The 20,171-nt window shown below is 56.5% G+C and overlaps 1 protein-coding gene across 18 annotated transcripts; it reads left to right on the top strand.

Annotated features, from left to right (window-relative positions):
- The first annotated feature begins 2,864 nt into the window (after positions 1-2,864).
- Positions 2,865-19,104, top strand: ADAM33 (ADAM metallopeptidase domain 33). Of its 18 annotated transcripts, none has more exons than XR_007472144.1 (21): positions 2,868-3,023; positions 5,510-5,589; positions 7,890-7,966; positions 9,945-10,023; positions 10,221-10,297; positions 10,384-10,573; positions 10,817-10,882; positions 10,970-11,041; positions 11,203-11,369; positions 11,453-11,537; positions 11,625-11,767; positions 12,294-12,471; positions 12,584-12,673; positions 12,915-13,110; positions 13,257-13,365; positions 13,449-13,647; positions 13,742-13,819; positions 13,903-14,011; positions 14,087-14,234; positions 15,787-15,861; positions 16,366-16,429. XR_007472144.1 is itself a non-coding variant. In XM_033415725.2 (21 exons), the coding sequence occupies exons 1-21, from the start codon at positions 2,924-2,926 to the stop codon at positions 16,408-16,410; spliced, it is 2,367 nt and encodes a 788-aa protein (XP_033271616.2). In that variant the 5' UTR covers positions 2,868-2,923; the 3' UTR covers positions 16,411-19,103. The 18 variants fall into 18 exon arrangements, 16 of the variants coding, with proteins under 16 accessions (XP_049555193.1, XP_049555192.1, XP_004285388.2 ...); XR_007472145.1 differs by having other exon boundaries at positions 15,787-15,865; positions 16,373-16,387; XM_033415725.2 differs by having other exon boundaries at positions 11,227-11,369; positions 15,759-15,861; positions 16,366-19,103.
- The last annotated feature ends 1,067 nt before the right edge of the window (positions 19,105-20,171 follow it).

Raw genomic sequence — 20,171 nt, 5'->3', positions numbered from 1 at the left:
CTGCGCTTTCACTTTCAGATTAGCAAATATTACATTTTGATAATTGTGTTGGTAAGGTTGTGGGAAAATGAGCACTCCAGATATTGCTGGTACAACTGTGAATTGGCACAAATCAGAGGGCAATTTAACTCTATCTACCCAAATCACAAACACACATATCCTTTGACCCAGCAATCCTGCTTGTAGGAGATCGTCTCACAGATGAAGTTGTGTATATAATTATCCATTACAGCATTGTTTGTAATAGTAAAGGGACTGGAAACCATTTATATGCCCAAGAGGAGACTATGAATAAATGATAGCATTCAGCTATTAAAAATGATGAGAATGCTGCATACTCATTAGAATGGCTAAAATTTTAAAGGTTGGGGACTTCCCTGGTGGTACAGTGGTTGAGAATCTGCCTGCCAGTGCAGGGGATACAGGTTCGATATCCGGTCCAGGAAGATCCCACATGCTGTGGAGCAACTAAGCCCGTGCGCCACAACTACTGAAGCCCGTGCGCCTAGAGCCCGTGCTCCGCAACAAGAGAAGCCACTGCAATGAGAAGCCCGCACACTGCAGCGAAATGAAGAATAGACCCCGCTCACTGCAACTAGAGAAAGCCTGTGTGCAGCAATGAAGACCCAATGCAGCCAAATAAATAAATAAGTAAATAAAAATAAAAGGTTGACAACACTAAAATGTTGGTGAGGATATGGAGAACTCTGACACATTGATAGTGGGAATGTAAAATGGTACAGACACTTTGGAAAATAGTTTCTTTAAAAAATTAAACATGCCCTTTACTGTATGACCTTGCAATTCTACTTCAAGGTATTTACAGATGAGAAATGAAAACACGTTCATACAGATTTACACAGCAATTTGTAGCGGCCATATTTAGAAGAGCCCAAACAGGAAAAGAACCCAAATGCCTAGCTGGAGAATAGAGAAACCGTGCTTCCCCCTTACCATGGAACATAGCACTACAAAAGAGCAAATTACTGCTACATGAACCAATGCAAATGAATCTCAAAAACAAAGAGGGAAGGAAACCAGACACAAAAGAGTACATGTTTTATGATTCAACTTGTTTGAAGTTCTAGAACAGGCAAATCTTATCTATAGACAGAAAGTATATCAGTGGTTGCCTGGGGTTAGGAGTGGGAGAGATTGACTCGGAAGGGGCACAGGAAAACTATTTGGGGGTGATGGAAAGGTTCTATCTAGATTGTGGTGGTGATTACATAGGTGTATAAATTTATCAAAACTCATCTAATTGTACACTTAAAGTAAGTACATTTTATTGTAATTTTAAAATCCAAAGTAATCATAGTAGAATAATAGTAATAATCATAAGAATAGTGTTGGGACTTCCCTGGTGGCACAGTGGATAAGATTCTGTGCTCCCAATGCAGGCGCCCAGGTTCGATCCCTGGTCAGGGAACTAGATCCCACACACATGCTGCAACTGGGAGTTCTCATGCCACAACTAAGGAGCCCACCTGCTGTAACTAAGACCCGGCACAACCAAATAAATAAATATTTAAAAAAATAATAGTGTTAATGTGGACTTCCCTGGTGGTCCAGTTGTTAAGACTCTGCACTTCCACTGCAGGGGGCACAGGTTCAATCCCTGGTCAGGGGAACTAAGATCCCATATGCTGCATGGCAAGGCCAAAACAAGAAAGAAAAAGAAAAAGAATAGTATGTTAAGGAGACCACTGATAGGAAGGATCTCCAAGGGTATTAAGTGAAAAACCTCAAGGTACAGAAAAAAAAAGAGGAAAAAAAGTGTTTGTATTGTCGTGGACATGCATAAACTAATCTAAAAGCCTATACAAGAAGCTTATAATAGCTTCCTGTTGGAGGGGCGTGGTCTGAGAGGATGGGATGTCCCCTATACCTCTCACCATACTTTTTGATGTTTGAATGAGGCCAACATAGGTTACCTGCCCCACTGCAACTCTTACTAACTGAACTGGCGCATTTTGAATTCTCATAAACAAACAGATTTGCTTAAATTTAACATCCCTCGCTATCGGAATACTTGCTATTCGCTATCCGAATTTACTACTCAGTACACAAACTTTTTAAAACAAGAAACAAAAGCCAAAAGGCTCCCGCACGTGTGGGAGTCTATGGCTTTGCGCCATTCCTCGCCCCACCCCCACCCCCCGGCCACCACCAGGGACAAAGGGTTGCACCCCTCTCCGCCCGCCCGCCTGTTCCACCGCCTCGCCTTTGCCGTGCAGGGATCCCGCAGGACCGCGGCCTCCGCTCGTCCTCCCGACCGACCCGCGCACCTCGGGCACAGGCGCTGGCGGCCACCACGGAACAGAGACTAACTTGGGGCCTTGGCCGCACCTGCCTGTCGCGGTCGCCCGGGCATCCCTTCTCCTAGGGCCCGCCAGTCTCTCACCCGGGCGACTCTGGGCGTGACTGGTGTCAAGGCGAGGACAAAGGTCCGATCCAGGAGACCATGGAGGGGGGCGCTTCCTGGGCAGACCGGAGCAGCAACAGGTGGCCCCCTAGCACTGTCCCCGCCTCCCCGCTCTGGTCCTCAAAGGCCCTTCCCGAGGGTCCCTGCCCCATCTCCACTTCCCACCCCAACGAATAGGGGGCCCTCTGAGACCTATGCGGCGGGTTGGCTCGCGAGGGTCTCCCGCCCCACCGAGCTCTAACCCCTAGACGCGACAGGGTGGTCCCGGCTCCCCGAGGGCACACGCCGGCCGGGGTCAGGACTGATGGGCTGAGATGGTGGCGCGGGCAGGCGGGGCTCCGTGCGGGGTCGCGCGAGAAGGGGGTTGCGGGCCAGGATGGGGGTGCGGGAGGGTTGGGAGGCGGCGGGACGGCTGCAGAGGGCGTGGGTCGGCCGCGATCCAGCCGGGGCGGAGCCGAGAGCTGGGAGCCACAGCTCAGACGCTAGGCGCTCACAGCTATGCGCCCGGGGTATCGGAGAGCTCGAGGGTCGCCGGCGTTGGGGCTGCTGCTGCTACTGCGACTACCGTGGCCGGTGTGGGGGGCTGAGGCGTTTCAAGGTGAGTGGGAGTGCGCCGCGAGGTCGCTGTCGGGGATGGAGGGTCGGAAATCCCCGGGGATCGCGCGGTCCAGGAGGACAGGCCATGGGGAGGGTTTGGGAGAGTCTCTGTGGGAATTGCCCAGGGACTCTCAACTGCAGTTGTGCTGGCCTCAGGGCCCAGACTTGCACACTGTGCCCAGATACCCTGTGTCAATGGCGAAGCAGAGTGGCAGGGCCCATTCCCTTCAAGCAGCCACTTAGCAGCCCCAAACCCCTCTGGATTCTCTGTTGTGGCCCCATCCGCCAGTATGAAGGTTCCTGCACCTTCATCTCCTAGGGTTCAGCGGGCCTCCATCCTCCAGGAAGTCCGAGACCACGGGTGCCCTGGAGTCCCTGTTGCGCCCTCACACTAAGGGACTAGCTGTGGCCTCCACACTCATGCATCATTCCATGTTCACCCCCTCATCCCAGGGCCTTGGGGCAGTGTGTATATTGTTTATATTGTTGCCTTGTTTGGTTAGATAGAAACGGCTTCAAACAGAAGGTGTCTGTTTAGCAGGGCCCTGGGGGAAGACTGCAGCTTTGTCTCTTCTCAGTTTGACCTCTACAAACTCTGTGAGATGGGGCTGATGAAAACCTCTCCCAAAGGGTGGGAGGATTGGCGGAGTCCTGTACATCAAGTGCGTGACAAGGCGGGCAGGAAGGGCCGGGCAGCCTGGGGACAGTGGGTTCCAGAGCACTGTGCAGGGGTGGGGGGGCGGGTGGCAACAGGGATAGGGTCCTGCCCTGTTCTGGGGCGTGGAGGGGGAGGGATGACAGACCTCATGCCTTTGGGGATGGTCCCCAGGCATTCCGCTGCTCCCTCCTCTTCAGCCTGGGGTCAGGGGAGGATGAAGGGACCCCTGGGAGGAATGGAGAGGGACTCTATGCTCCCCAACACCACACTGGCTCCTCAGTTTCCACTCCCATCCACCTAGTCACCACAGCTCCATCTCTGCCTCCTTGTCCCCGTCAAGGTGCCAATGGCCAGCGTGTGTGCACAGGGCCAGGAGGAGAACCCACACTCACACATGCACACAGGCACACCTTCCCCTCTCCACCCTGGGAAACCCAGGGCCAGCTGGACCTGGTGCTCCACGCCGAGTTAAGTCCTCTCTAGCCTGAGACCGCCCCCACCCCCCACCCCGCACTCAGACCCCTCCCTACACTGGCCCTTCAGCCTCAGTTCCAAGGCCCTGCACCTCCCCACCCTCACCCCCATCTACCTGATGGAAACTGCTGATCCAATCAAGGAGGGCTTCTTGGGAGAAGGGGACTTCCTGAAGTGGCTGCGATTCCAGGTCTTTGATGATGGGGTCTGCAGGAGGAGGTGGAGAAGGAGAAAGGAGTCGGTGTGGCCTGGCAGGAGTTGAGCCACTTCCATGGGCAGCCATCTCAGCCTGGGCAGGGCTGGGCCCAGGGCTGGGCGGGGGTTGGGGAGCTGTCAGTTCTGGGAGCTGGGCTTCCCCAGTGATGGAGGGAAGGCTGCCTGTAGGCTCTGGGCAGCCTGAGGTCTGATTCCTGCAGGGCGGGTGTGGTGAGAGTTTCCGGGGTCCACTTGGCAGGGGGGCTGGGAGCATTCCAGGGGAGCATTCCAGGCACTTTCTGAGTAATGCTTCACTCTGGTATTCCTCCTGGAGCCCCCCTTAAGCATTCCCGTCCTGGGAGCACTCAGGCTCTGTCTCCCAAACAAACCCCCCCCACTCTTGAAGACTCGAGGAGAGGGCTTCTGGGCCAGTGTCCCTGGAAGCCCTGCCCCCAGCATGAAGCCCCCAGAGGGAGCTTTGGGCAACATCTGGCTGTTGTTTTTCTCAGATGGTGGGGGAGACACAGGCGTCCTGTCTTCACACATCTCTCACCCTAAAAGCATCTGCTGCCCAGTCTAAAAATACCTGAAGCTGCCTCCCATTTCCTTTCCCCTCTGTATTAGGGGCCTTGGTCTCTTCCTTGTGATCTTTGACCCCAATTCTCCCCTCCCAAGGTCAGTGGGTCTCCCAAGTGCCCAGCTGAGCAGTTCTTCCCAGGCTCCTCTGTCTCTCTTCTGCCACCTCCCTGGTGGCTCCTCAGTTCCACCTCATGGATGCCTCATGGGTGGCCACCCTTCTCCAGGCTAAACTTTTTTTTTTTTTTTTTTTTTGTGGTACACGGGCCTCTCACTATTGTGGCCTCTCCCGTTGCGGAGCAGAGGCTCCGGACGCGCAGGCTCAGCGGCCATGGCTCACGGGCCCAGCTGCTCCGCGGCACGTGGGATCTTCCCAGACCGGGGCATGAACCCGTGTCCCCTGCATCGGCAAGCGGACTCTCAACCACTGCGCCACCAGGGAAGCCCCAGGCTAAACTTTTGAGTATTGAAGATGGAGTCTCCTGTTCCTGCCTGCTGACATCCTCTAACTCTATCCCTCTGTTGTCTCCAATTTCCCTATGTCCCTCAGGTTCCCCTCACCCTGTGCTCTGTCCTCTCCCCAGGAAACACCCCTGGAGAGCCAGTCACCCTGCACTGGGTTCTGGATGGACGACCCCGGCACATGGTCACCCTGGAGCAGCCGGTCAGTGCCAGGTCATCCCTTACTCTGCAGAGGCCCAGGGTCTCTCAGCCCCTTTGCCCCTCCCCAGATATCAGCGTGGCAGTTTCGCTGGGGTCCCTAGATCCCCAGAGTCCTTCAGGCCCCTCCCCGAAGGTTTGGCAGGGGCAGGTGGGAGACGTCTAGCTGGAGAGAGGCTGCACACATGGAAGTCATTTTCCAGTTTCCTCTCCCCCACCTCCTCCTTAACCATCTCTTCCCAGTGTTATTCAGGCCACCTCCACCCCATCAGGCAGAGGTGGGGCCAGAAGCTTTTCAAGGACCTCTTTAAGAAAACACCAAAATATCTTCCTTTTGCGAAGTTTACCAGAACATGTGACCCTGTGGATGAATTGCTGTCCTCTCCAGGACCCTGCCATTTAGGGGCCTGAAACTTGTCTCACTGGCTCACGCCACTTCTGCCCAGTAGTCACTCTCTCCTAGTGCCCCCAAATGCAAGCCCACCCTGTTTTGCTTCTTCTGGATGCTCTGTCCCAGTCTCCTCCCAACGGCCATCCATCACACACTTTCAGAATAACCTTGCCCCCATCTGTATGTGCCACACAGCTGTGCTGCATGGAGACCAACAGCCTTTGTATGCCCATTTCACAGAGGGGCAAACTGAAGCCCAGAGAGGCTGGAGAAACTGCCCAAGGTCACACAGCTCTTTAACCCAGAAGAAACCATTGGCCAATGTTCCCCAAGCCTAGAGCACCCTTTTCATCATGAATTTTCAGGAAAGAGAAGACAATCCACTGTCCAAGCCTGCAAGGAGGAAGGCAGGAGAGCACTGCCGTGTAGGCCGGGGGGCCCCCACAGGCCCAGCAACTCTCAACCTAGGGCCCTCACTGGGTCCCCCAGACCCTCAGGGCCCCCATTCAAGGGGTCAGCATGGTGCCAGCCCGAGCTTTGAGATTGTTCATCACTGGCATAGGGGAAGGGACATCACATGCTGAGACCACCCTGACTGCGGACGTCCCTCTGGGCCTGGCCTGGGCTGTGACCAAATAGGAGGGGAGTGCCAGAGGGAATTTGCTTTCCTCAATTTTTCTGTCCCTGGGAAGACTGCCAAGATGAGGACAGCAGACAGAGTGGCAGGGTGTCCTGTCCCAGAGGCAGGAAACACCTACATTTTAGGTTGGAGATGGAGTGCATGGTGAAGGGCAGGGTCACCAGGAGGGCAAGAAATGAGGACAGCAGGGGCTGCAGAGGGACAGAGAGAGGGATGGGGGTGGGGCAAGAGGAAGCTTTCCATCTGGGCTGCCTCCTTTCCTCCGTGCAAATCTTTCTCCAATAAAACAAGTGGCATTCCGGCCACATGAGCTCATGCTTGGGGCCTAGGGCGGCCTTTGGCTGGGGGAGGGGACTATTTGCTCCCCACCTGCAGAGGAAGGCCCCCTCCATAAGACTCTGAGCCTCTTGGCCTGGGGCCCAGGCCAGTGCATTGTGGGATAAAAGGGAAGGGCCAGCAAAAGTGGGGGCCAGCATTCCAAGGACACAGCTGCTCTCCAGGAGGCTCCTGGCCCGCTCCAGCTCTGGGCCCCCAGCCAGGGAGTGGACAAAGCGGGCAGATGGGGTATTCCCACAGGGTGGAAGCGGCAAAGAGGGTAGGCGAAGGAGAGGTGGGCAGGCTGGCCCAGGCCCACCCTCCTGACATCTAGCCAAGAAAACCAGAGTTTTTCTCTTGGCAAGGCGTGTGAGTCAGTGTTTACCTCACGGGCTCAGTGAAGCAGGTGTGGGGTGAGCCTGCTAGAGGCGTAGGAAAATTTGGGGGGGTGGGCAGCTAGTCAGCATTGGAGGTGGAGGTACTAAGTCTGAATTCTACAGGGAGTGGGGAACAGCAAGGTACAGAAAGGAGAGGTTGTGAGGAGGCCTGAGCCGTGGCTACCCCACTCTCCCGCATCAATGTCTTCAGGACCCCACTCTCCTCCCTGCTTAGAGGAAGGCTTCTGGGCATGAAAGAGGAGGGAAGACCAGAGGAAGAGACCAGTAACCTTGGGCAAGGCATGGCATCTTTCTGAGACCACTTGTCTCTCCAGGGAGGATGTGGAGTGCACCTAGCAGGCTCTGTCAAATGGCTGCTGTCAGAACAACAAACATTCTAGTTTGCAAGTTCTCACCCCACACCCATCCACACCCACAATGGCAAGCGGGGGCCTTCTGCCCCGTGCCCCTGTGCTCTCCCCATGAACTCCCTCGCCAGTCAGCTCCACATCCTTCCTGCTTCCTGGCAGGCAGGGGACCTGGATGCCCGCCCTCTCAGCCCTACACTCCTTCTTGCCCAGGTCTCGAAGCTAGAAGTGGGGCTGGTGGTCTTGAAGGCTGAAGGCCAGGAGCTCCTGCTAGAGCTGGAGAAGAATCAGTGAGTACCAGGCCGGGGAAAGAGCTGGGAGCCAAGAATAGCCCCTCTCTCTGGGGAGGGTTCAGTGCTGGGGACAGAGACTGATGGGAACCCTAGATGGAGGCTGGATGGGGTGAGAACCCCAGAGGAGGAGGTGCAGGTGACAGGGCGAGTCATGCTAGCCCATGACTGGCTCCCTCGAGGCTGAAGTGGGCTATTGAGGCTGGGTCAGCCCTGCTGTGGGGCACATCTCTCATCCCGGCCCCAGAAACATCTTGTCAGCTTCCTGCCAGGAATGAGTGAGCATCACCTAGTGGGTGCTCACAGGGTGTGCTGAGTCAAAAGAGAATCCAAGATGGATTCCAAAGATGGGCGGGTGCTCCAGGCTTTGGGAATGCCAGGGACAAAGGTACACTGGCTACATAGGTCAAGGCACATTCAAGAGGGCGTGCCAATTTGTCTGGCTTGCCTGGGGAGTCTCCATCTGAGGGAGGGGAGCAAGGGGAAACAAATTTGGGGAGTCCTAGCAGGGCCAGATCACAGAAGGCCATTTTGTTGCTGAGTGTCCAGGATGGTGCAAAGCCAAAGATTCTGAGCTGGTGAATGAGCAGGCAGAGCTGGGCTGGGTGAGGTGAATGTCTAAGATGGAGCGTGGGTTCGTGAAACCATCTAGACTGTGTTATCAACAGCTATCATTTATCAAGTGCTTATTTCATTGCAGGCACTGTTCTGAGCACTCTACACATGTTTTATTCTCCCCCATGCACTGGGAACAAACTCAGGTGGAACTCAGGTTCCACCATGCCTAACCATAGTTTCTCTGGGGTTCAATGTCCCCATGTGTTAAAAAGGGTGATCAGGGCTTCCCTGGTGGCGCAGTGGTTGAGAATCCGCCTGCTGATGCAGGGGACACGGGTTTGTGCCCCGGTCTGGGAAGATCCCACATGCCGTGGAGCGGCTGGGCCCGTGACCCATGGCCGCTGAGCCTGCGCGTCTGGAGCCTGTGCTCCGCAACGGGAGAGGCCACAACAGTGAGAGGCCTGCGTACCGCAAAAAAAAAAAAAAAAAAAAAAAAAGGGTGATCACATCACCTCCCTCCTAAGGTTGAGTGTGTGGGTGGAGTGGGGGAGCAAAGCTGGAGGAGGAAGTAAGACTGGGAAGTGGAGAAGCAGGCATCACAAGTCTTTGGGGGCAGTCTGCGGGTAAAGAGGCCAAGGTGAGGTGGGGTGAAGGATTTTCTTTAAAGAAGAGAAATTTACTTATGGTTGATCCATCTTCTTGGGAAGGATCCTGATGAGATGGAGCCCAAAGATGAATTCAATTACTTGAGTGGGGTCTGGAGAAGGAAGGGAGGAGGATCCCTGCTCAGACGGGCAGGGCAGGAGCAGGTGTGGATTCTGTTTTCTCTGGAAGCAGGGGGTGAGCATCAGTGAAGGACAGGTGGGGAGATATGTGGGACCTGGGGGCCTGAGGAGAAGATTTGAAGGAACTCTGAATGGGAGGAGGTGGGCTAGAGGGTTGTCCAGATGCCCAACAAGGGTAGGCAGCAGCCAGGGCCACCTAGGGAGTTCACACACTTCCTTGGCTCCAAGTCGCACCTCCTTGGCAGTGTCTCCTGACTCCTCTCCTCCTGCCCAGTCTCTTTCTAACACCCCTGACCTGTGGATCCAGCTGCCTGTCACAGGTCCTAGGGGAGCCACAAACGTTCCCATGTTCCTGTTCCTCCCTGGTGCTTCCCACACGCCCATTTCCACATCTAAGCCATTACCAAGGCTCCTTCCTGACCTTCACCTTGCTCATTCTAGCCCAAGATTTTTCTGAGCTGAGCAATGCACAGTCACTCCTGTCCCTTCCCTAAGACGCACTTCGGCTGCTTCCTAAGTGCTAGCCCTGTGCCTCACTCATAGAGCTACTCAATTAGCTTTCAGGGAGGAAGACCAGAGGGCATCCTGGAGGAAGCAGGGCTGGATTAAGTAATTTCTGCAACACTCCCTCCCAGCAGGCTGCTGGCTCCAGGATACACAGAAACCCACTACAGCCCAGATGGGCAGCCAGTAGTGCTGTTCCCCAACCACACGGTGAGATACTTCCATGGACTCTGAGGACAGGGTGAGGAGTGCTGGGGTATGCACCCACCAAGGGCCTCTCCACCATTTCCCCCATTCTCCTCCTGTTCCTAAGGAGAAGCTGGAGCCAGTCCCCCACCATGCTTTTTTTCTTGCCCCTCCCACCTCAGTCCTGGCTGAGATTTGGGGCTGGGTCCTTTGCTCTCCAGGATCATTGCCACTACCATGGGCGTGTGAGGGGCTTCCTGGACTCCTGGGTAGTCCTCAGCATCTGCTCTGGGATGAGGTGAGGAGTTCTGGGGGAAGGGGCTGGGCCTGGGGCTAGGGAAAGAGTTCCCTTACTGCCCACCCCTGTACCCCTTTGCACCCTAGGGGCCTGATCACACTCAGCAGCAATGCCAGCTATTATGTGCATCCTTGGCCAGCTGGGGACTCCAAAGACTTCTTGACCCACAAGATCATCCGGACGGAGCAGCTGCTCAGCTGGAAAGGGGCCTGTGGCTACAGGGACCCTGGGGACAAAAGGGACATGGCCAGGCTTTCGTGTGCCACCCAGATCAGGGTCAGGAGCACGGGCAGGGGTGGGGGTAGGAATGCAGTATCCAGAGCCCTTTAAAATCAGAAGAGACAGGAATGTGCAGCCCCAATTCAGGGCCTCCTGTCCTGACATTTTTATTTGGAGGCTGAAGGAACAAGTTCTAGCAAAATTTTAAAGTTAACTTTGTGCTTTCTGGGAATTGGGGTTGGTGGTCAGGGCTCAAGCCCAGCAGCCTGCCACTCAGGGTCACCATTGCCGCCTCCCCAGGAGAGGCGGGAGTCCTTGGGGAGCCCGAGGTACCTGGAGCTGTACATAGTGGCGGATCACACCCTGGTGAGAGAAGCCCCAAGGGGGTTGGCAGGCCTGGATGGGGTGAGCGCAGCCCATCCTCACACGCGGTATTACTTGCTGTTTTTCTAGTTCTTGACCCAGCACCGGAACTTGAACCACACCAAACAGCGTCTTCTGGAGGTCGCCAGCTATGTGGATCAGGTTGGGTCGGTGGGGGGAAGAGCACTTTTGGGGTGACCACGACAGGGGCAGGCTTGGAGATGGGGAGAGGGAACGGAGGGGAAGAAAGAGGGGCGCTCCCATGGAGGAGCACGGGCACCGCGGCGGTCCCCCACTTCAGCCCTGCCCCGCCGCGCCCGCAGATTCTCAGGACTCTGGACATTCAGGTGGCGCTGACCGGCCTGGAAGTGTGGACCGAGGAGGACCAGAGCCGCGTCACGCCAGACGCGAACGCCACGCTCTGGGCCTTCCTGCAGTGGCGCCAGGGACTGTGGGCACGGCAGCCACATGACTCGGCTCAGCTGCTCACGTGGGTGCCTCCGACCCCTACGCGGTCCCGGCCGGGCGGCCCAGACTCCCGGCCCGCCCGGTCAAGCCGCGCTCCTCCCTCAGGGGCCGCGCCTTCCAGGGCGCCACCGTGGGCCTGGCGCCGGTCGAGGGCATGTGCCGCGCGGAGAGCTCTGGAGGCGTGAGCACCGTGAGCGCCACCTGGGACGGGAGGAGGAGGAGAGGTGCTGGGGGGTGGTCTCCACAGCCCGCAGTGACCGTCCCCACGCCCTCCCAGGACCACTCGGAGCTCCCCATTGGTGCTGCAGCCACCATGGCCCACGAGATAGGCCACAGCCTCGGCCTCAGCCACGACCCCGACGGCTGCTGCGTGGAGGCAGCGGCGGAGCAGGGCGGCTGCGTGATGGCCGCAGCTACCCGGTACCCGCGCCGGGGCGGGGGCGGGGCTGCAGGACAGGCTTCGCGGGACCCGGGCCTTCCTCAGCTGCATTTCTTTGGGCGAAACGGTTATCCCTCAGTTTCTTCTTCTGTGAAATGGGGATGATGATAATAGTGCCTGCCCTGAGGGTTGTTTATGAGGCTGAAGTGTAGGGAACGCAGGCAAAGTGGATTCTCATGATATGATAAATTATTTTCGGACAAACTTGCGAGGTGACTCCAACGCCGGGAGGAGAGGCGCTGGGTTGGGATTCGACTTTGGGTCCTGGGCTGCTCGCTCTTGGCGTCACACGCTCCCGCCTCGCGCTCGCCGTGTGACTTTGCGAGAGTTACTTACCCTCTCTGGGCTCTGCCTCTAGAGAATTCTAGCCGCCAGTTGCTCAGGCGGTGTTCGCGCATCCGGCGGCTGCGTAGCCAAGCACCTGTGTGCCGGGGGGAGGGGACTGGAGCCCAGCAGGGGTTGGCAGGGGGTGGTCCCCGTATGCCCGACGCCCTCCCCCGCCCGTAGGCACCCGTTCCCGCGAGTGTTTAGCGCCTGCAGCCGCCGCCAGCTGCGCGCCTTCTTCAGCAAGGGAGGGGGCGCGTGCCTCTCCAACGCGCCGGACTCCGGGCTCCTAGTGCCCCGGGCGCACTGCGGGAATGGCTTCGTGGAAGAGGGCGAGGAGTGCGACTGCGGCTTCGGCCAGGTCAGGTCCGCACGACCAGCCCCGGGGGACCAAGCTGGTCCCCGCCTGCCCCCTCCCCGGAGGTCTGGGCGCTGCACCCTCACCTGGTCCCTCCTCGCCTTTCCGGCTCCAGGAGTGCCCGGACTCCTGCTGCCATGCCCACAACTGCTCGCTGCGTGCGGGGGCCCAGTGCACCCACGGGGACTGCTGCGCACACTGCTTGGTGAGGGTATGGGAGGCTCGGGGGTGAGGGTTGGGGGCACTTGGGAGCCGGCCTGTTGGTCTTGGCTAATCGGCGCCCTCCGGTCCCCCTTGCGGGTGCTGGCTCTGCTCTGTGCGTGGGTTCGCCTGGACCTCCCCACAGGGCTCTCTCATGTCCGATTGGCGCTCTCGAAGTGGATCTCTAACTGTTCGTTTTCTCTCTATGCCTCGCCGCCTTCCCTCCACGCGGGTCACCTGCGTAGCTGAAGCCGGCGGGTGCGCCTTGCCGCCGGTCTGCGGGCGACTGTGACCTCCCTGAATTCTGCACGGGCGTCTCCCCCTATTGCCCCCCCGACATTTACCTACTGGATGGCTCGCCCTGCGCCAGAGGCCGCGGCTACTGCCGGGACGGCGCGTGTCCCACGCTGCAGCATCAGTGCCAGCAGCTCTGGGGGCCTGGTGAGACCAAGGGCGCGCCCTCCGCCCGCATCCTCGGGCCTGCTCAGTTTAATGCTCTAGGGGGAGGTGGGCGGGGGAAAACTGAGGCAGAATGGGCGTGGTTCAGGTCTGGGCTGCCGCCCCTAGTCCCGCCCATGCTTCCTCAGGCTCCCGCCCAGCCCCGGAGGCTTGTTTCCAGGTTGTGAACTCTGCGGGAGACGCCCATGGGAACTGCGGCCAGCAAAGCGACAGCAGCTTCGTGCCCTGTGCGCAGAGGTGGGGAGCAGAGGGAGGGGAAGCTGGGGAAGAGGGTATGGAGAAACTCCACGCTGTTTGACTACCCTGCACTTCGTCCCTAGCGATGCGCAGTGTGGGAAACTGCAGTGCCAGGGCGGGGAGCAGAGTGCACTGGCGCCACACATGGTGCCGGTGGACTCCACCGTACCCCTAGGCAGCCGCCAGGTGACCTGCAAGGGAGCCCTCGTGCTGCCCGGCACCCAGCTGGACCTGCCTGATTTGGGCCTGGTAGAGTCAGGCACCCAGTGTGGACCTAGAATGGTGAGCCCTGCCCACCCGACCCCTCCCTGCCACTTGAGTCCTGCAGGCCAAAGCATCACTCCCCCTCACTGCCCAGTGCACACACTGCCCATAGGTGTGCCAGGAAAGGCGCTGCCGGAACACTACCTTCCGAGAGCTGGAGCTCTGCCTGACCACCTGCCATGGTCGCGGGGTGAGTGGCCTGAAAGGTGTGTGGGGGGTGACCTTGGAAGTCCCTGATCTCGTGGGACCCTCCGTTTCTCTTTTCCACTGCAGGTTTGCAATAGTAACCGTAATTGCCACTGTGCTCTGGGCTGGGCTCCGCCTTTCTGTGACAAGCCAGGGTTTGGTGGTAGTGTGGACAGCGGTCCTATGCAGCCTGAAAGTGCGTCCATGGGGGGCAAGTGGGGAGGGCCCCTGTGATGCACCTCAGGACTCAGCCATGCCCTGTCCTCCACAGACCAGGACACCTTCACGCTGGCGGTGATCCTTAGTTTTCTGCTGCCTCTGCTCCCTGGGGCCGGCCTGGCCTGGTGCTGCTGCCGGCACCCGGAACTCCGTCTCCAACAATGCCTTTGGGGCTCAAGGAGGGACCCCACGTGCAGTGGGTAGGCACTGAGGGCTAAGGTTCCTGCTCCTCAGAGCTCTGCTGGACCTGGGGCAGCTGGGGTGGGGTCCTCAGGCCTTGCCCCCAGGTGCACAGAGGCAGGCAAAGGCAATGGAAAGAAGCATTGAGCAGAAGGCCCCAGTGGCCTTCCAGTGAAGCCAAAGGCGTGGATCCATGCAGGGCCCTCTACCCTGGTCCCCACTGCTGGGATTCAGTACCTCTTGTCCATATCTTTTCTCCCACCAAGAGGCTGCCTCATCCTTGACTTTGCCCTGTTTTTTCACCAGCTTATAATGCAATTCCTGCTCCAATGTACCCTTCAAGGCCTCTCCAGCTTCTCTCTCATGAGCTTTCAGCCTTCTGGCATTTCCTCTGCCTAAATCTCTGCTGTTACCCCTTCAAGTTCCCAAATGCAGGGCCCAGCACATCTTTCCTTTCGCTACCACTGGGCAGCTATGGTGCTGGCTGCCCTTGTGCCAAGGGCCTGCCCCTAACCCAGTTCTCCACGACCTGGGATGAGGGTCACATGATACCAAGCATGGTCAGTCTAGGGCTGCCCCTTCACTGGGCGCTCGGCAAGGCATGAGCCCTATGACCACATCTGACACAGCCTAGCCTTGGGAGCGTTCTGGGCAAGCTGAGGGAGAGGGCAAAGTTTGGGCTGGAGATGGAGGAAGAGGGCATCCCAAACAGGGGCAGGGCACCAGCTGAGAGGGCCTTGACACAATTAGTGTTGATTGTGGGTCTGTGAGCAGAGGATCAAGGTGGTCAGAGCTTGGTGTGTCATCACTGGGGGCTTACAGGGGGGGCAGCAAACACATGTCATCAGCCAGGTGAAGTATTGAGGAGACTGTTTCCAAGAGACATCAAAGGAAGTGGTAAGGCCCTGGGAGATGGGATGTGAGCAGCTGAGCATAGCTTGGAGTCATCAAGGGCAGCAGGGCCACCCAATGACAAGGAGCACAAATACAGGTACCACTGGGGAAGGAAGTCCGCCCCTCTTTGGGACCTGAGTGATGCCAACATCTGGAGGATGCTGGGGTGGTTCCAGAGCTTAGGAGAAATATCAGGGCTGGAGAGAGGAAGTGTCAGAGGCCCTGGGAAAGCATGAGTCTCAACTGGAGCCTGGACCCCAAGGGCTCCTCTCAGGAGGGAGCAGGAAGTGAGCTGGACAGAACAAACTGGGTGCAAGCCTCTGGCTGCAGGGAAGAAGCCCCAGGGTCCCTACTAACGGTCACTGTCTCAATCTCCTGGCCTCTCATCCACTGCTCAGACCCAAAGATGGCCCATGCAGGGGCCACCCTCTAGGCAGTGTTCACCCAATGGAGTTGGGCCTGACAGCCACTGCAGAGCCCCAGGCCCTGGGTGCGTGAGGCACAGTGGGAGATGGGGAGGGAAGGAAAGGGACAGGCTCTTGTCTTCTGCCTCCTTCCAGATGGGCCCCCTCCTCTCCACTTAGCACCCAGCCACCTTGAGCCCCTGTGCCCCACCCTGCATCAGGGACTCTTGCCACCTATGTTCACAGCACTCTTCCCCCACCTATTGCTCCGCAGACCTTGAGAACTCTGTCAGAGCCCAACAGCCACCTTGAGAAGCCTGTGACCCACGGCCCTGCTTGTACCCCCAAGGTAGGTGGGGCCCTCCACTTCCCATTGCTCACCCATCCACCTCTTGCCCCTCATCTCACAGTCCCTTACTCTGAGTTTTTTTTTAATATTTATTTGGCTGCGTTGGGTCTTAGTTGCGACATGCAGGATCTTTGTTGTGGCACGTGGGATCTTTATTTGCAGCATGTGAACTCTTAGTTGCGGCTTGTGGGATCTAGTTCCCCGACCAGGGAGCGAACCAGGGCCCCCTGCAATGGGAGTGCAAAGTCTTAGCCACTGGACCACCAGGGAAGTCCCACTCTGAGGTTTTTGAGCTTATAGTATGGAAATGAGACAGGCCACGTGGAGAAGCTGTTGTCTGGGGCCATGCTGGAGGCCCCTGGGGCAGGGGAGGAAGAAGTTCTGGCTCTTCCTGGGTCACTGGTTTTCCCTGAGGGAGGACAGGGGGTCCCTGACGCATGACTTGCAGTCTGGGGTCCCAGCCCTCAGGGGATGATGCCCCCCCCCACCCCATGCCATTCTCAGCAGGTAGAGTCCAAAAGCCAAGATCCTGTCTCTGGTGAAAAGTGACTCCTGAGATGAGAAGACTTAAGGACAGGTGGCTACTGACAGCCACACCAGGAACTTGGACCCCGCCCCCCAGGGGCGGAGCCAGCGAGTCAGCAGACCTCTTGCACCTTTGGGCAGCTTCGAAATTTCTTCCCTGAGTTACCGCCACACCACCTACTCCAGGACCCTGGAGCCTCATCAAAATTTGCGCAGTGCTGTCCCCATTCCTTAGGGCTGCGGGATCCTGCTAGGGTACACCCTCCAGCTCAAGCGAGAATCCATCAGTCCCAGGAGGGAAGGTCATGTAGTCACTGACCTCCTGTCACTAGGGGGCGCTGGGTCATGCTGGGCACCCAGAGAGGCCTGTGTCCTGGCAGCCTAGGTGTGTCTGCTACACTCACTTTATTCGGACCTAGCTCTTTGGAGGGCAGTGACTGCTGGGACAGAAGCCTGGACTCCAGGGGTCCTACATTTCAGACTGAGTCCACTTCCCTGGAGCCTGGCCCCTGCAAAACAAACAAACAAAATCCTTGGGACCTTCCTTCCTGCCATCTCCTACCCTCTCTTTTCCCTCAGATGCTTCCTCAGCCCCACCCCACTCCTAGTCCTTAGGTGAGGTTTCAGAGAAGCATGGGGCCTGCTGCAGTCCCCTTACTTTGGACATTAATCAGCCTCTCCTCCATTCCATGGGAGGGGACAAAGGAAGCCATTTTCGAAAGGACACCTAAGTAGAAGTCAGAAGAGAGACATGTTGCCCTGGGACTTCTGTCTTTTCTGTCTGTAAATTCAACACCATGGCGCTCCCTGAGGGTGACAAAGGGTGGTGGCTGGTGGGTGGAGCCTCAGATGACAGCCAGGCCCCGTATGTATCGGGGCATAGGATGGTGTTGCCTAGCTTGAATGTTCCCTTTGCTCCACCTCTCCTGCCTCCCCTGGACACCCTGAACAGCCATTTACTCTCTCCCCTTGCTTCATGCAAAAGTTGCTGAGTGACCTTCTTTATCAGCTGTTGCTACATAACAAAACCACCCCAAAACTTAGTAGCTTAAAACAATAACCAATTCTGTGAATTGGCAAGTCAGCTGGTGGTTCGATTGGTCTCAGCTCAGCTCACTTATACATTTGCAGTCAACTGCTGGTCGCTGCTTCTGGGGTTGGCTGGCTGTTGGCTAGGGTGATGGGGATGAGCGGGCTAGCCCAGGCCTGTTCACATAACAGCTGGGGAGGGTTCTAAGCGAGCAGGACCAGGATTAGAGTGAGACAAGGGAGGCATTCACCGTGGGCACAAAAAGTAATCAAGATAAGAAATATTTTAATGTAATATTTTTAAAGATCAAAATTAATACAAAAGTCCACGATGAACAAAATATCAAAAATTTAACTAAAGACAGGATCAGTTACCATACCAAGGCATTTCTGGAGTCTGAGGCAAAAAGAAAAATCAGTAGTTGTGATCCTGAGGCAAGTACCTCACTCATATCCTCTTGCAGAAGAGTATGTGGAAGCTTGTCAGGCTTCTTGAGAGTCCATGACTGGCACATTTACTTCCATAACATTCTGTTGGCCCAAGCAAGTCACAGGGCCAGCCCAGGTTCTAAGGGATTGGGAGGCAAACCCCACCTCCCCTCCAGGGAGGAGAAGCAAAATCATATTTCATAGGGTGTGAAGAATTGGGGAATTTTTGCAATCACCCACTGGCAGCAGAGAAGTAGCCCCAAGGCTCAGGCCTTGCTTTCACTCTACCAGCTGAAGGCGCTGAATGAGACTGTTTGCTAACGCCCACTCCTGTGTTCGCTGTGGGATTCTGATTTATAGAGACGACACAGCAATGAGACAGAGAAGTTAATGCCACTGAAAGAAGTTTTTATGGCTTGCATTTCCCTCGAGAAGGGGGACTGCCCACCGTGCAGGGCCACATAGGGAAGCACCCAGTTTGTAAGGAAAGACTGAGGAACTACCACAGATTGGAAGAAACTAAGGTGACATGACGACTAAGTGCAATGTGGGATGCTGGATGGGATCCTGGAACAGAAAAAGGACATTAGTGGAAAGACTGGGGAAATTCAAAGTGGTCTATAGTTAAGTGTCTTGTACCAACATGAATTTCCTAGTTTTAATAATTGTACTATGGTCAGGTAAGATGTTGATGTTAGGGGAAACTGGGTGAGGGATATAAAGGGAACGCTAGCATTTTTGCAATGCTCTAACTTTTTTGCAAGTCTAAAATTAGCTAACAAAAAGTTAACAATAAAACTATAAGAGACGGAAAAGAACAGTGTTGTTTCATAGAGTTAATGGTTTAGCGTGGGAGAGACAAGGTCTCCTTGGGTTGTTGTGTGGGCGTTGCTGTGTGTGTGTTGGGGGGTGTGGTGGGATCCATCTAGGCACATTCTGGCACTGGATTCAGTGGCTCCCAGATCTGCGTGAAGGTGCAGCCTGGGTGGGGACTCATTGGGGGCGGGGAGTCATTCCTGATGCAAAGGCTCCTCCCCCCCCAGAAGAGCACGTCAGCACAGACACTTGGGTTTCCATCTCGTTATGGCTCAGGGGAGCTGGGAAGGAGGCACCTGTCTGACTGGGGCTCTGCCTCTCGTCGTCCTCTCCTCTGTTTGCTGCCCAGCATGGCCAGCTGCTTGGCACCCCCGTTGCTGCTGCTACTGCTTCTAGGTGAGTGCCTGCCTCCTCCCCGAGACCTCTGAACCTCGGCTTCTCTGTCCCTGATCCTCTTCCCTCCTCAAGCACAAGGCAAGAAGGTGATTCTAGGAAAAGCTGAAATGCAGGAAGGGGCACCAATGAGACACCTGTGCTCGAGGTGTGGGGACACAGCACCCCGCCTCCAGCTTTTGGGTCCCACAGAGCCACGGCCTCCTAAGTCTCCCAAGTCTCGCCTTGGTAGCTCTGCCCCAGAAACTTTCTTTTTCCTATTGCCTGCTCTCCTGCCTCTATTACCCTTCCCCCAGCCCCAGGCCTCCACCTTCAGTCTTGCAGCTTCACATTGATTCCTTGCCCTGCATCTTCAGTGTCTCCATGCCATGCATCTGCTGTTCCACCTGCTTGGACTACCCCTTCCTCACCTGGGTCATCATGGAGGGAGGGGTCACTTTACCAGGTGGTATAGGTTGAGGAGAAAGGAATCTGGCAAACGTTCAAGGCAGAGGAGATTTTGGAGCTGAGATGTGCTGTTTTGAGGGTGAACATGAAGTAAGGGTGCTCCTGGTGGAGGGAAACAGGTAAGCAAAGGAACAGAAGTGGAACCAAGATCTCAGGAGACACTAGGTGCTGCTGTGTGTGGCTGCGGCCTGGGGATGTGAGGGCTTGGCTGGGAGAGAAGGGCAAAGTTTGCCTGCTGCTCTGGAGTCCTGGAAGGGAGGGAAGGAGACTGGAGGGGAGGAAAGGAGAGAGAAAGGAAAGGCTTCCCCCTCTCCTGTCCATCCCGTCCACTTACAGACCTATTCCAAGCCCTCAGTGTCTATTCTACCTTCCTCCACAGCCACCCAAAAGAGATGGCCAGTGCCAGACACACACACACACACACACACACACACACACACACACACACACACACACACACACACACAGCAAGATGGGTGTTGAACCAGGTTGCGAAACTTCCCTCAAACTCTGGTGCCAGAGGCTTCTCACCTGAGCAAGGTTCCTGGAGGCTGAGAGCACCGAGGGGCGGGGGTAGCCTCGTTTTGTGACTGAGGTCCTAGGAAGGGGCTGCCAAGTTCTGACCTCCAAAGACCCTAGCTTGGCTGGATTTAGATGTGGCCCATAGCACT

The sequence above is a fragment of the Orcinus orca genome, chromosome 16 (assembly GCF_937001465.1).
Source record: "Orcinus orca chromosome 16, mOrcOrc1.1, whole genome shotgun sequence".
Lineage (NCBI taxonomy): Eukaryota > Metazoa > Chordata > Mammalia > Artiodactyla > Delphinidae > Orcinus > Orcinus orca.
Note: the sequence above shows the minus strand (reverse complement) of the source record. Positions and strands in the feature narration are given on the sequence as shown.

What these genes read in the sequence shown, in the direction of transcription:
- ADAM33 (XM_033415723.2), top strand. Translation starts at nt 2,924, where the DNA reads ATGCGCCCGGGGTATCGGAGAGCTCGAGGGTCGCCGGCGTTGGGGCTG. An exon ending in TGGTCACCCTGGAGCAGCCG is followed by an intron (nt 5,590 to 7,889) that starts GTCAGTGCCAGG and finishes CTTCTTGCCCAG; the next exon opens with GTCTCGAAGCTAGAAGTGGG. An exon ending in AGGGACCCCACGTGCAGTGG is followed by an intron (nt 14,235 to 15,758) that starts GTAGGCACTGAG and finishes CTATGTTCACAG; the next exon opens with CACTCTTCCCCCACCTATTG.